The sequence below is a fragment of the Copadichromis virginalis genome, linkage group LG1, assembly GCF_057382275.1.
Source record: "Copadichromis virginalis isolate Kocher_CV1m ecotype Utaka linkage group LG1, C_Virginalis_male_GT1.1, whole genome shotgun sequence".
Classification (NCBI taxonomy): Eukaryota; Metazoa; Chordata; class Actinopteri; order Cichliformes; family Cichlidae; genus Copadichromis; species Copadichromis virginalis.
This window is the reverse complement of record NC_140618.1, coordinates 10,224,911-10,240,410: the sequence shown is the minus strand read 5'-3', so window position 1 is coordinate 10,240,410 and position 15,500 is coordinate 10,224,911. Positions and strand designations below refer to the sequence as shown.

The 15,500-nt window shown below is 40.3% G+C and overlaps 1 protein-coding gene across 4 annotated transcripts in view; it reads left to right on the top strand.

The window, feature by feature from the left end:
* chd9 (chromodomain helicase DNA binding protein 9) overlaps positions 1-15,500 on the top strand; it is a 72,498-nt gene that overhangs the window by 22,027 nt on the left and 34,971 nt on the right. For 3 of the 4 annotated variants that reach the window (XM_085449372.1, XM_085449303.1, XM_085449497.1), the window contains one exon: positions 7,350-7,762. In XM_085449372.1, the coding sequence (XP_085305498.1) occupies positions 7,350-7,762 (413 nt within the window). Of the gene's footprint in view, positions 1-4,101; positions 5,124-7,349; positions 7,763-15,500 lie in introns of those variants that run through there. The other variant, XM_085449432.1, reaches the window with a different exon arrangement.

The window sequence follows — 15,500 nt, the reverse complement described above, 5'->3', positions numbered from 1 at the left end:
ACATTACAAGCATTTTGATGGTTTAACACATTTCACACTTGCAGAAGACAGAGAAACGCTATGTCTAATTTAAAGTTTATTAAAAATATTCAAAGCTGGCTTCTTCCTGGTTTAAATGTTTAGGGAGTGACTCAGAATATAAGAACAACTGGCACATAGTTCAGGCAGCGACTTAAGTGAGGTCTCTCAATTTCCCTCTTAAATTTCACCATATGAAAAAGAAAAATACATTTTGATCTTAAGTATATTAAACCCAGCTTAGAAAGTCCTTGTGAAAAATAGCAGTTCTGGTGTTTGTTTGTTTTGTTTTTTCTTTTGGAGAAAGCCAAAACCTCTTTCATTGGTATCAATGTTTTGTTTTTGTTTGTTTTTTAAGTTTAAATATTTGCAAAACAATTTCTGTTATTCTAAACTAGAACACCTGTTTGGAAGGTGAATGAATAACCTGCCCATCTCCTTTCAAAACATACAACCTGGCTGAAATTAAACAGTCATGGTCATCCAGAATTTTTCCAGACTGAGGTGGAGGTAAGAACACAAATAACAGGTTCAGCTCAAGCAGTCATCAAGTGGTCTTTACTCTGTGAGCTCCCTAGTTAAAAGGTCCATGTCATGTTTCATTGTGCACATGGGATTGTAGTGCATTGGCAGTGTGTTAGATGTCTATGGGCAGCTACAAACTGCCCATCTACCTGTAGAAATCATTAGATAGGGGCAGTATCAGAAGTATGTGGTAAAACCGGTCTGTGGGCTACTCATGCTTGTGCTATTGTTGGTCCATCAGCCAGCCACGGAGAAAAGCGAAGTTATAAACATACAACGAGCTGAAATGAAACAGTGTTTTAAAGCAACAAAATGAATCCACTGCAACTAGGTTTCTACTTTCATACTTTTATTTCTTTAACTTTGGAGTTTTATTGGGGGGTGCTTTTTCCATTCCGGTTAAATGCCACTATCACTCCCTTACTTGTTCTGTTAAATGCAATGCATGTCATCCATATCCAGCAATGAGCAGTTGGGATTTTGGAGGACTGCACAAGTGTACGTTTGCAAGTGTACGTGGACAAATCACAGGACCATACGTTTAGCACAAGAAGGCAGGTAACTATTTGGTGAATTCACTACAGGTGATTTTATGTGTTCATTCACTTGCAACTTAAGTGGACTATCTACTTCTGTGCTACAAAATGAAATGAAAATAGTAGATAGATATAATAGAATATTGTGAATTGATTCTCATTAAATTTTGAAGGCTGGCTTTGTTTTCCAAGAAATGCATAAATCATTATATTGTTGAGGCCTGTTTAAACTTTCTTTCTTTTTTTGGCTAAAAAGAAAAATGGTTAAACAGGACACCATCCATTTTCATCATAGCATGTCTAATTCAGAATCACGGCAAGGATAGATTGGATCTAGCATTGGTCACTGAAGACAAAACAAAATCACACAGTTAAGTCTCCGCTACAGAATAGCTGTCCTTGATTTTGTGTGTATTTTATTTTTAGCTTGAGAACATGGCAGTAAACTTATTCACCAGTGAAAACCTCATTATATGAAAGAAGTAGTGTTTTATCAATCACCTTTTCAAATTTAATTCTTAAATAACATTTAAAAATGTGAAGTGTGTGCGTTGTCAATTCCAGTGCAGCCTTTTTTTCATCCCGCACAGTGTTGTCACTGACACTTGGTGTCATTGCATTTGAGCTGGATAAGGAATTAATTTTTGGGATATGAGAGTAACAGCTGGCTTTTGGCTCTAGAGCCTCGTGGGTGCTAGCCATCTTGTCATTTACAGCCAGTGCATTGCTAGCTCTGAGCTCTCCATTTTCTTAATGGTGAGTTGGTGGAGACTCTCATGGTGGTTCAGGCAAGAAATGAGAGCAGTAGCGCACTAATACAGACCCTTTGATGAGGAAGTAATGGAGTGTTCAGCGACAGACACCTGTGCCTCTGCAGCCACGCTGCTTCTCTATGCGCACACACATTTTTTTTTTCCACCCGCTTCCTTTTACCAGCTCTGCTACTCCCCTCCCCTTCTCTACTTCCCTCCCCTCTTCCTTTCCCCTCCCTCATCTGTCCTAAAACGAAGCCACTCCCCTTGTACAGAGCTGCCAGGCTTGTTTGCATATTAACTGTCTAGTTGCCAAGGAGCTGTGGCTTCATGCCATGTGACCGTTGAAGCATGTGTACGTTGTTGACTGCTATACTTTTTTTTTTTTCCCCTTCATTTTTTAAAATCTAGTCCGGGTAGAAAAAACATTTACCATGGAGCAAAAATGTTTCATTAAAAGCAACATAGTTACTGAATCTGGTTTTAAATGAGGCATTATTCCGACTCTCTGGAGGCTTGTACCAGGTTATTTTATTCTTCAAATACTTGATGTTTTTTTTCCTGAAGATAAACCATTGTGGGATGTACAAAATTGCATACTTGTGTAAACCTGTGGCAGTTAAAGTAATGAATGACAAAGTTTCTTTATTTTTTCACTGTTGCAGTTTAATGAGGACTGTGAGGAGACTGTATTTTTAGTTATGTTTATGTTTGTCTAGGGTGGATTGAATATATGACTATGCAATATGTGACTGTGAACTCATTACAATGTGAGTGTGAGTGTGTGTGTTGTCGAGTCATCCTTGGGGAGTGTAGCCTGGTGGACATTATCTGACAATAGATTTGTTTCGCTTGGAGATAATGCTGTTGCTCTGCTCGCAGCAAGCATGTGGTCTGCTTTAAAGTCCAAACTCCAAGGCCTGACTTGGCAGGTTGATACAAGGCACGCTGCTGCAAACACTTAGAAAGGAATATTGCTGTGCACACATGGCTGTGATCTCTGTAGAAAAGACAATATAGAGCTTTAAGAGCAAACCAGAGGGAGATGGTGTGAGAATTTCTAAAGCCACTGCTATAACAACACCCCCATTTACACACATACAGATTTTGAATAAGGCTGTTAGAATATGTGTACAACATGGAGTGTAAAGCCATATTGTATTGTAACCTCAACACACTACCCCACACATTTCACACCATAAACTCACAACCCATGTGAGGAGGATCGGCATTTAATAATATAATAAGTTATATATAAAGTAACACTATATGGGATGTGTTCCTGCCTGGAAGTCTGACTCCTTGCTTCCTAGGATAATGTCTTACTCTGCGTTTTATTTACTAATGTCTTCACAACCGCCATGCAGCTTGTGTCACCCTGACCGGTCAGATGGCATGTGTTTCAAAAGCTGTTCGTGTTTTGAATTGTGGTAATTATTCATCCCATGAATGCAACCATTTAGTCCTTTAGTTTCTTGGTGTCTTAGATTTGGCCATTAGAATAACTTCTTTTTTAGAAACGGCATGAAAAGTGTGTCCTTCCTTGAATTGAACTGGACAGACAACAAACTGTGTTGTGTGCAGCTGCATTTGAAATTGACTTTGTGTTGTGTGGGAAGGATATTGGTTTACCTTGTTTTGCACAGTAAACACAGACTAAAAACAGCTGATGGCGTCCGTCAGTAGCTCAGGCCTAACCCAGTCGTTGGGGGGTATTGTACCTGGCGTCAAGCCAGCCTGTGTCTAAATAATTCCCAATACCATGTGCCAGGCTGTGCACATGGACCCTACATTGTGCTGTCAGGAGTTCCCTGAAAGGCCTTCTAGCTCAAAGAGTTTGTGGTTCACAGGAAGAGCTCCATGTCTTGGACACATCCCAGCTTCCACTCTTGGTCACCCCTCCCCCAAGACTCGTAGCAGGGTGACCTGGCTTTGACCCGGTAAAAGTGTTTGAATTCACCGCTGGAGACAGTGTAGGCTGTGTGTGCCAATTTAATTAGGAAGTTGAAATCTGTTATACTCTGTTTGTATGAGAAATTAATTTTTAGCCTTTGGAAATTTGTTTTTCTGTTTGTTCTTCTGTCTCTCTTGGAATCTGCTGTTCTATTTATAAATCAACATATCACTATCAGTAACCAATATGAGGAAGTGAAAAGCTACGATGTTGACAATCTGTGGCGTGGGAGAAATCCAGTACTTTGGGGGTTAAGTTGTGAAAGTTAATGTAATAACTGCTAGCACCATCTGCTGGCCTACTTCCTTACAAAGAGAGAGAGAGAGAGTGAGTAAGAGAGAGAGAGAGAGAGAGGGAGAGAAAAACGAGTCTGGGTTTTAACGACATCTCTAATATTCATGCTGATGCATTTTGCTGCTTTGTGCTTTCATTTTCCGTCGCTCTGCCTGCCAGAGTCTCGAGCTCGCCACACACGCCCGAGCCAAGGAGAGGGGAGGGCAGCGAGGGAGAACAAGGAAAAAGATAAGTGGGGGAGAAAGGAGGAAAAAACAATCAGCCAAACAAGCGAGCAAGATAACACAAAAAAGGCTTTTGTGTGTAATAAAAGGAGTAACCTACCTTATCCCAGCTGGTGAAGAAGACGAGGAGAGGCACAAAAAGAGAAACGACTAAGCGGGAAGAGCAAGAAAGAACAAGAAACAAGAGGGTGAAGGCTCAGAGAGGCACTGAGTGCACTCACGAAAGGCAGGCAAAAAGAGGAATCAATGAGAGGGGAGGAGAGAGGAAGGCAACTCTGACACACACACACACACAGAGTGAGTGAGGGAGACTTGGGTGAAGCCGGACGACAGTAAAGCAGCACACAGCAGCAGAATGAGAGCTTCCTGGACTGCCACGCACCTCCTCTACCGCCAACAGCGCTGCTCCCCCATCACCCTGTGAAGAGACAGGCGAGGGTGAGAGAGAAAGAGCGAGTGGGAGAGAGAGAGGAGAGAGAGTGAGCTCCCATGCGCTCCTCTTGAGCCCTGCCTGCTGGGGGAGGAGGAGACGAACAGATCCGGCGCTCTTGCACTGCCCGAGGAGAAGAGCTGACCGGGAAGGAGGAGGGGAGGCAAACGAGGAGTGAGGGAGGGGAGGGGGGGACACACGGCTCAAGGAAGAGTGAGAGACAAACGAAAAGGAGAGAGTGAGTGTGTTTGTAACAGAAAGTGTGAGTGAGCAACGGAGAGAGAAGAAACCCAGCGAAAGGGCAAGGCTTTTGTTAGCCGGTTGGAGAGGGGGAGGAAAGAGGAAGGGAAAAAAAACACCATGTCTACAGTGAAGAGGCCAAGAGGAAGGGTAAGTGAGCTGTGCTGAGAGCTGGGAGGGAGGAGGGACAAGGGGGAGGAGGAGGGGCCGGCAGGAACTGAACAACCTCCTCTGCTACTGGCTCATGCTGCACTGCCGCCATCTTGAACTCATTGCTGCTTTTTTCCCCTTTCCCTCTATATTCATTTGCTTTGCTGTGCTGGACCTTAGCATGGTTTACTGGATGTACAGTATTTTCCCCATCCCCACTGTCCAATCATACATCACTTTTCATTCTCAGTTGAATTCTGCTGCCCTGTTCTGTAGTTTATGTACAGTGTATGGTGTGTGTGTGTGTGTGTGTGTGTGTGTGCGTGTGCGCGCATGTGTTTGTGCCCTCTATGAGTTGAGCCTGTCAGTCACCAGAGACCTCACTACATGTGGAAATGAGAGGGTGGGAGCGAGGGAAAGGTGTCCGGCCCAAATGGAGCTTACTCTACCTTTTCATTAGCTGTAATAGTCCCTGCCGTTTTCATGGGACTGCGTGCTGCTAGAGAGATTGAAATCACTGCAGTGCTGGCAGGCTGTAATTTCAGTTATTTATAGATGTATTACACAGCTGCAGTGCTCTCACTTTTGGTGCATTTTATCTTTTCTCTCTCTCTCCCTTGCGCTGCCTTTCTGATAGAAACCTGTTTTCATATTTAGTCTTCCTCTTTCCTACCTCTTTCATGTGCGTTCATGTTCTTCCGCTCTTAAACATTACTTTCTACTCCTCCCTCTGTCTCTCTCTCTCTCTCTCTCTATTTTCTTTCTTTTCACCAATAACTTAAATGAGAACATTCCAGCATGATCTGGTAAATTTCCTCCTAATAGCCTCAGCGGCGTGGCACACGTGAAAATCATAATGCAGCTTTTGTGTGTATGTGTGTATTTTTTTCTCCCCACTTCTTCCAAATGAATTGCTAGTTATTCAGTTCCCTCCCCCACTTTGTCAGTGAGGTTCAAGCTAATTCTCTTTATTTAGCTAGCAGTGTGGAAAAAAAGCAACCAGCCGCGCCTGGGCCATGTAGGCATACGCAACACATTTTTAGATTAGGTCATCCATTTATGGGTTCCCTCTCTGCTGGGCTTAAAGCCCACCACAGGGTGCTTGTGTAGTCATAACTGCAGTCACGCCATCTATTATGCACATATTATCATGTATCAGGCAGGCTAGATTATTTATGTCTGCGAGGCTCACTGTGACCTGCTACATTGAACCAGTGTTTAACCCTCCGTTTGAAAAGCTTACTTGAGCCAAAAGAATTTCAGTTGACTTTTGATGTCACATGGTTTCAGAGTTCAGACAGAGGGTCGTCTGCCCTTGATCTAAATGAATTCTTGGAGGAAACATTGGCCTTTCATCAAGCTCAGTGTCTACTAGTAGAGTAGAGTTAAAGTGAGCATCATGCAGAGCATGGCAGGTCCACCCCCCACCCCCAGCTTTTGAGATGGGGACAGCAACAAGCTCTGCTGCCGGAGTGCTTCACACAGCCTTGAGAAGGTTCTGTTTTTCTGAATGAGTGATATTTTCATTCGTCACACGAATGCACCCTAGTATGTTGCGAATTCATAGAAGGCTGGATTTTAACATTTAGTTTCTTCCTTGTTTTAGACCTTGTTTCATATTTATTACATTCAGCTGCTTACTGTACAGTAAAATGGCATCGCACTGTGCTTCCACGATATTCTATGAAGGAAACAACATGCTGAATGCAGCTATAAATACAAGCAGTGGTATTAATGGCTTGTTTTGTTTTGTTTTTTTAATAAATGCTTATGGTGTTACAAAACAGGAAGATGTTTTGAACAATATCTTTTTTTCCTTTTTTTTTTTTTTTTTTTTTAAATTGTTTGTTACCAAACCTAGTGACAACACACCTATATAAGTAGAAATGCATAACCTGTAAATGGCTGCAGGCTGTATCAGTACATCCACATTGTACCTCATTGGCTTTGTAATCTGTTATATGCATTATGTAAATTAAGGCTGATGTTGTTGTTTTTTTTTGTTTTTTTTCCTGTTTTGCATTTTTTATTTATTTTTTGTGAGTCAGTGTTTTGAAGCTAGTATTTGGACATTTGTTTTGTTATTAAGCTTTTTCTTTTTAAAGATCTTTGCATCACTAGATTTTTCTAAGGTGCAGCTTTTTGTTTCGAAGGCTCGATGACATCACACACCTTTTACAGTACCATGCTCACTATGTTTCTGTTTATTTTTCTCTTTGACCATAGCCTCGAAAGAACGCTAATGGTCCCGGAAGCCAGATACGGGTCCTCAGTCCCCCAATGAAGAGCAGCTCATCCTCGTCATCATCCTCTTCATCTTCCTCTTCATCTTCATCCAGCTCCTCATCAGAGAAAAGGGTTCCACGGAGGACGCATCATCAGATGGATTCAACTCCACAGGACAAGCAGGAGAAGGCAAATAGGATAATATCAGAGGCTATTGCAAAGGCTCGGCAAAGAGGGGAGAAAAACATCCCAAGGGTTATGAGCCCAGAGAGCTTCCCCAGCTCTTCTTCGCAGTACAAAGCCCACCGTGATCATGAGCACAAAGGAAATGGGAAGGCACGGTCCAAGGAGAAGGCCTGCAGGAAAGCTTGTATTGTACCCTCCTCCAAGCCCAAGCAGAAGGCCAAGATCGGGTATGTAGTCACAACCATTAATGCTCAGCTATAAACTGCTGCAGTGCGCTGTTGCTTTGGCAAAAAATAATCCACTAAGCATCGCTTTGATCTCATGTCTTTTAACTCAACTCATGCTTTAGTAACAGCGGCATTTCATGAGCCCGTATGCGCAAGTAACATGTGCCACTGATTAACTATCTGTCATTATACTTAATATACAAAAGACAAAGAAATCGTAGCTTCAGCGTTTCAGAATTCAAATTAGGATTTTTAAAAAATTGTATAGCAATAATATACACCACTTTAATATGTAAATAGGATAAACAATACATTGAGACAGAGATTCATATAAAATGAAAAGTTACAGGACCAAATCTTACATATTGGAAAGCTTATGTCAGCTATTGTATTTTCTATAGATTATGTAGTGAAAAACATGTTAACATTATTGATCACTATTTTGTCACTACTGGAAAATGGTTAAACACATAGCTTGCGTTCAGTAAAAGTCACGTTTATGTTGAGGCTCTTCACTTCACTTCATCCACATCCACTTTTCTAACAGTTCCCACTGAAGCTTAGGAATTTAAAGGGATGGTTTAGAGTTTGAAACTATTACATATTTATGATGATTGTTCTAAATGTTTGATTTAAGAGCCAGTTTAAAAAGAGCAATTTTCAATAGGGGGAAAAAAATTTTTTTCAAGTTCCCAAGTCACAGATCAGTAAGTTTAAACTTGAATTAATGTTACTATACATGTACTTTGTCTTTTTCTGACTTAAGGTAATTCCTTCTTGCTATTTGCATCAATAAAGCAGCAGCATTTGACTGATTTTAGGTTCTTGTGCATCGGTTGATTTTTATTGGTACATTTCTACATTTATTTTCTGCCTGTGGTTGCCAAGATGGAAGCTCAAAGTTCAACAGACTTTACTGCACGCCATAACAATAAACCAGGCTCAGTCATCAGCATAGACATGGGAGGAGCACACAAAGACTCCATTTACATGCAGGACAGTGCTTCTTAGTATGTTTTTGTGAGTAGTGCTGATGTAAAGATACCTTAATCTGTCTCCCATCCCCCCGTTTTTAACTGCTATAAGCAGTATGTAGCTCTAAGCCACACCCAGCGCAGCCTGTTAAGATATCAGCTGGTGCAGATGTGAATGCAAAGGCAGGGAACTGAAGGAATGGGGGAATGTTTAAATATATCACATTGTACAGCTAGAAAAAAAAAAATCACTATTGGTTTTAAAGCAGCACCCACATTTGAAACCTAGTGTGAGAGTGGCTGGAAATGGTCAAACTGAATATCTGGTTGGCTGCGGCCTTGGTTAATAATTAGATGAGGTATGCTGAGGGAGAAAATCTGTAGCACATAATGAATTTCACATGTCCTGTGTGTGAAAATGACAAAGTTTTGGAAGTGCTAATGTTTGGGAGAACAGTGAGATGATGGAGGCATCAGTCATTGTGATACAGTCTGCCTACACTTTCAGGTTTAGTTGGAGGTAGGTGTCTGTTGGTGTTCACATTAAGTCATGTCTCAGCTCCATGATGAGCTCCATGAGGTTTGTGGATGTGATTGAATTTTTGAACAAGCTCAGGTGTGATCTTAAAATGAAAGCGTTGTTTGAACTTGTTATTTATCTTTGACTTTTAAGATCAGGAAGCTTCACTCATATTGGTTAGAGAGTGCACACCCAGATCTTTTACTCTTCTAACCACCTTGCATCCGTTGAGACAGTTCTTAAAACCATCAGTATGTAATCAAGTGCAATCTAAGACTTGATGGCTTTAAAGGACAGCTAACCGTGTGTTTGCAGTCTGTCATTTAAATGTGTCACAGATAACAGTCATTGTTGTTATAAGCTAATGAGCTAAGTAACCCAAGCAACCATACCTGGGGTAAATGTTGTTTTAAAAAACAAAAAAACAGTCAGACCAAAATACAGTCAGTGATATAGACCACATTTTATAGCACCCATTTCTTCATGTATTCCAGCCATTTTGAAAAATGAAGTGTATTCAGGTCAGATGATGGACCGGTCATCTGACTAGAATGACCATACTGAGAAATTTATAAAGTGCACGACATTTCAAATTAGTTTGACTGCTTTGCTTTATTATTTGCTAAACATTACATGACATTACTATGCCTTAATTAATCATATTTTGGGATTTAAGCTATTTAAGCTATTAAAATTGCTCTTAAATATGTTAAGCTGTTAAAATGCAAAAGACTTTGGTGCGAACACGGCAGTGACGTATAGCTGTCTGTATATGACAAGAGGTTTGTAGGAGTGTGTGAATGTTTCCTCTGAGGTGTGAAGATTCATAGCTAAGAAAATCTTGAGGCTAATGGAGCTTTTACTTTGCTAATTAGCAAATAAAGAACAGACAAATTGGAGCGGATCTTTTTCAAGAGCTCCACTTAATGATGCTGCTTGAAGACTCAAAAACCAAAATAACTGTGACTCTTGATGGCCATGTTGATATAAACAAAGACACTTACAGGAATAGAATGTGCATTCACCTAAATCCAGCAAGTCCAGTTTAACTGAGACAGGCAGGTGTAGACCTTGAATCACGAAGTCAAAACATGATCCGCCACAGTCTCACAGCACTCTAATCATAAACATAAAAACTAAAACCCATTGTCCTGAGCACTGGATGGCCTGATTTTGTCATAAATACCATTTTCAACACCCACTTTTTTTTTCTAAACAGTAATGAAGTAAATGTATTATTGCAAATGCACAGGGAGTGACTACTTGTTGATGAAAGACAGAAAGGAGAAAACTTTCCAGGCTAACAAAACAAACATACCAGCTATAAAAGACTGAAGTGACTGGCACTGTTGTAACAGTTACAGTGTTTATTTTCATTTTTGCATTGTACATTTTGACTATGGACTTGTAGAACTACTTCACAGGGCCTATCCATAATAGTGTTCTTGCATTAAGGCTATGAATGGCTGTATTTCTGACTGTGCCTTGGCCTCTTGCCCAGGTTGACTCTTGGTCTGGCAATAAAAGCCCAATTCTACACACATTTGCATACATTCAAGAGTACACAATTAATTATAGATATGTTGTATAATGCATAGTCTGTTTACTAGTTCTTTCTTTTTTTGTGAAGAAGATTCAGTTTCTATTTTTGCTCCACACAGATGCAGTTGGAATATGTTTATATATGTACAGGGAGGGGTAGATCTGTTGCACTTGTGATGAAGACTGCGGTGATTGAGACTATAACACGAAGCGTCTTTTCTGTATTCATAGTGGAGAGAGTCCTGTTTATATGCATGCACCACCAAGGATCTCCACATAAAATATTAATGTATACCGACTGCAGAGGTACTAACCTTCCGCTAAAGTCATTAATTCAGGCTCTGCTCTGTTGAGGGTGTGTGCTTGGCTGTGTTCTGAAAGCTGGAGGTTGTGTGTATTTGGTGCTGTTTGAGTATGTGCTCACTCTTCCATCGCATCGTCTGACTGTTCTTTAAGCAGGGAATTGGATCCCACGATAAGACCATTACCCTAATTGTCGGTATACTTAAGGCTCTGTTTCTCTGAGACCACTATACTGTCATCACTACCTATGTTTCTCGGAGAATCAATTCTGTTTAATGCCTAATAAGTGTCCTCTGGATTACTTGGATAGTTTGCTCACCAGATGCTTGGAAAGCAAATTGGGGGGTCATACAATCATATGGAAAATCTGCCTGTCTGATGAGAATAAATAAATTAATGCAGCCGATTAAAATATGGGTGCAACAGCCGCTGTGACAGGTGGACATGACAGATATCCAAGAAAAATCAAACCGGAGAACAAATGTTACATATTTGTTATCTTTGTCTTGGCTAATATGCTTCAGTATCAAATGACTCTTCTTATCTGGGGATTTTTAATGAAACTATAGCCCAACAAGAATTTCCCAACACTAATGTCCTAACTGATGTCCTACTTTGGGAAAACAAGATGTGGTACATTAAAATCAGCTATTGGGGAATTCTAGAGACTAATTTTCAACTTGGTTTATAACCGTCTTAATAATTAAATTGACTTTAATCACTATGACTGCTGAATATTTATCAAAGCTTAAACATAGACCATTAGATCCCACAGCATTTAGGCAAATCAGACACATCATCATGGAAGCTCTTATGCTTTGCTGCTATAAGGTGCGATAACCCTGGGGAATCATTTCAACTGTTAGTACTACAGGTGTTTATGTTGAATCTTCAGATTCACTCGTTTGTGGCGTTTTTTTGTTTTTGTTTTAATCAAAAGGGCGTTACTTAAGCACGTATTTGTGCCTCAAAGATATATCATACCATAATATCATACATAAAATTGCTTGTGGTATGCTTTGGAAATGACAGACCGTAATAGTAAAACAGATTAGTGAGTTAACCCATCATTGTAAAATAGTTCATTTTTAATTATAAAAGCTTTACTTGCTTTCAGCGTGACATGATGGACTGACCCTAAAAGATGTTGTGGACAGGATGCCTTTTTCAGGGTCACCATAGGACCTGCATATCCTGTTTTTAATATTGTGTAAATACACCTAATCTTAATAAACAGGACTAGGGCACTGATAGATTTTTCTTTTCGCTTTTCAGCCAGAATTTTATAAATTTAAATATTAACCAACATTATCTACTCTAAGGAGAGGAGGTGGTTATTTTACTGGATAGGCTTGACCGATCACGGCTCTCTGTAGGCTGGAATGTGCTTTTCTGTGCAGCCTACCTGCTGAAAAATACCCTCAAATAATTATCAGATGAAAGCAGTGTGCTGCTCTTTTTGTTCCACCCTCCCCCTCCTCTTTACATTTTTTTTCCTAATATAAATTTGGTTCAATCAGCATGCTCAAAGCTGTGCATCCAATGCTTCCTGTGAGCAGGCATGTTATAAATATGCTGATACTACAAAGCAGCAGGGTAGTAGGAAAATATCAAACAAAATGGTGCTTGTGAGATCAATTACATGATAGAAAATGGAGGTTTAAGTCTAGTGTATGTGCTGCAGCGTATAGCTGTTCATATTTCAATGCTTGCCTGCTAGCTGTCTAATCTCTTCTCCCTCACTTTTTTCATTAGGGAAAGCTAAAGCTGTTTTTTTTTTTTTTTATTGTTTTCCTAGTTAATCCCTTGCAGGGTGCATTTTTGTGCGTGTTCACATGTGCTGGCATGTGATATATAAACATTCTGGGGGTCTGTGCATGTCTTAATGCAAACTCAGATGTTCTTATATGTGTGTGCGTGTGTGTGTGTGTGTGTGTGTGTGTGCGTGCGTGCGCGCGTGTGTGTCTGTGTGGAAGAGAGAGAGGCTACTACCCATTTTTAATTTAAAAAAAAAATATGTTTGCTGTATAAAGCAGAAATCCCATGAGGCCATGTGCTCTGCGCTGATATAGTATTTGTGTTTTAGAGGGTGCTTGATAGAGCTGCTGCTGCTGCTACTGTTCCAGTTGTTTGCTATGTGGTACTGAGATTATAGCCTTCCATTCATAAGAAGGGGGATTTCCTGAGAACGACCTGCACTGCTGTGTCAATAAGCCCCTCAGGATAAGAAACGCACACAAACACGCAGCATACTAAACGGCATTTTTGAGTATAATTCGTTCACTCAAAATCATAATTTTCTGAGGTAGGCTATCTAATAGGTGAATACTGTTCCTCCGACATGCTGAAATGCCTCATTGCAGTTTTGGCTGGCAAAGCACCATCAGATCTTGATTCTATTAAAATCAAACCCTCACTCATGCACTCTCACTGGCGGCATGCCAAGTAGGACAGGACAACACTGGGGGACAAGGGATGGGGTTATTTGGCACAATGGGGGAAAAGCAGCCAAGAAAGCCGAGCAACTAGATTATTACTCTCAGGAAAAAGCTTGTGATAGCCTATCATCAGTGATACAGAGTAATGTCAGATCAGGGACAACTGTAGTCAAATTAAAGATGTAGGATTATGTCTTGAACATGGCCTTGTAAAATTTGGAATCTTTATCAGGAACAAACATTTCCACCCAGCAACTCTGGGCGGAAATGCACCATAAAGTACAAATATAGGAAACAAAAATGAGTAGAAGTGGTATCCTCTGCAACCATAGTGGTTATCACATGTCAAGAAACATGACATGGTTGCCAAAGTTATGAAGTCACCTTCTGATATCAGTTAGTTTTAATGGACAAACTATTCATCGAATAATGTTTCGGAGGGTTGGTCTGAAGGTCATTTGTTTTGCTCAAGATTGGGAAACATCAGTGAGAACAAATTTAATAATTTGAAATGGTTTTGACCCGATTGATAAAATTCAACATGAGAAATTGCATCAATATAGAGTTGACTGTTGGTATTATAAGATAATTATTTGTTTAACACATGCCACAGAGACTTTGTTGCAGACAGTTTCTTCTTGTGTTCACTTTCTCATAAATTTGGCATTTTCCTTCAATATAAAAAAAACAAAACTCTTTTTACAGCTGTCTCTTTGCCTGGTCAGGCTGTTAGGCATTTTGAATACTTAGGAGAATGAATAGAATTTTTGTAATTCAGTGGTTTTCATGCTGATCTTTTAAAGTTCTTTGCATCAGGGAGAACTAACTACTACCCAGAAGAGTCTGCTTTTGTACCACTTTTTGTCAGTAAGGGGTTGACTTCAAAGTCTGAGTTTATTCCCTGTCATTTGAGTTACCATATTTCAGCTTGTGGGAAGGCTATCCAGTCAAAGGGAGAATGTGCATTAGTATTGATGTTAGTAAATCTTTGGGTGGTCCTGTGTATCAGCCACATAAGCGGTGGAACAGGATGTTACCATCACTAAGATGTGGGTTTTGTTTTTTGTGTGTGCAAGTGTAGAATCTATTTTTCATTACTATGGCATCTATGTAAATCACGTGACTCTCGTAAATGCCATGCACACATGCAGCAGATGTCGATACAAATGTATCACACCGGCATCCGTATTTTCTGTCTTCACTTTCTGGCTCAATTGATGTTTCTACAGTCCTCAAGTATCTTGCTTCACAGTTCAAGTTTTCCCATATGGGGGTCAGAGAGATGCTTTAGCCCTGTTATGTGCTGTTAGTTGCCGAGCTGCTAAATGGTGATGTGACACTGCTATTCAGCAAGACCCATATCACAGCCAGCTTTTATTTAGTCAACGATAAACATTGTGTTCAGTCCCATTTAGCTACTTTATTATCATTATTATCAGTATTGTTTTTGTGTTGTTTCATTTTGGTTTTTGTCTTCTTTTCTTGGCGTCAGAGCTGGAAACTTTCTTTTTTCTTCCACTGTGTCACTCTGACTTGGCATATATCTTAGCCATTCGTAGCGTTAGTAACCATGTACTGGTGTTGTTTTCACAGGAAGTGATGTCATGAGGAAGATTTAACACCCACATAGCCAAATACACTCCCAAGGGCATGTTGCATGGCAACCATAAAGTGTCATTGTCAAGAGGATTTGTGAGATGTAATATCATCCAGAGAGGGGTGGAGGGGCAGGGACAGGGACAGGGATGCCAACTGAGGGGACAGCTCTTCAGTGTTGCTGGAAGTCTGTTATTTTCTACCTTACACAGTCAGATATTATAATGGGTATGTGGATGAGTGTTTGTATCACCTGAAATGTATCTAGTCTATCAGACCACTAATTCTATGTTGCTTCAAGTATTTTTCCATGTAGATAAGCTTCAGATGATTAATTTTTTGACATTAAAAGTGAAATGTGTGAA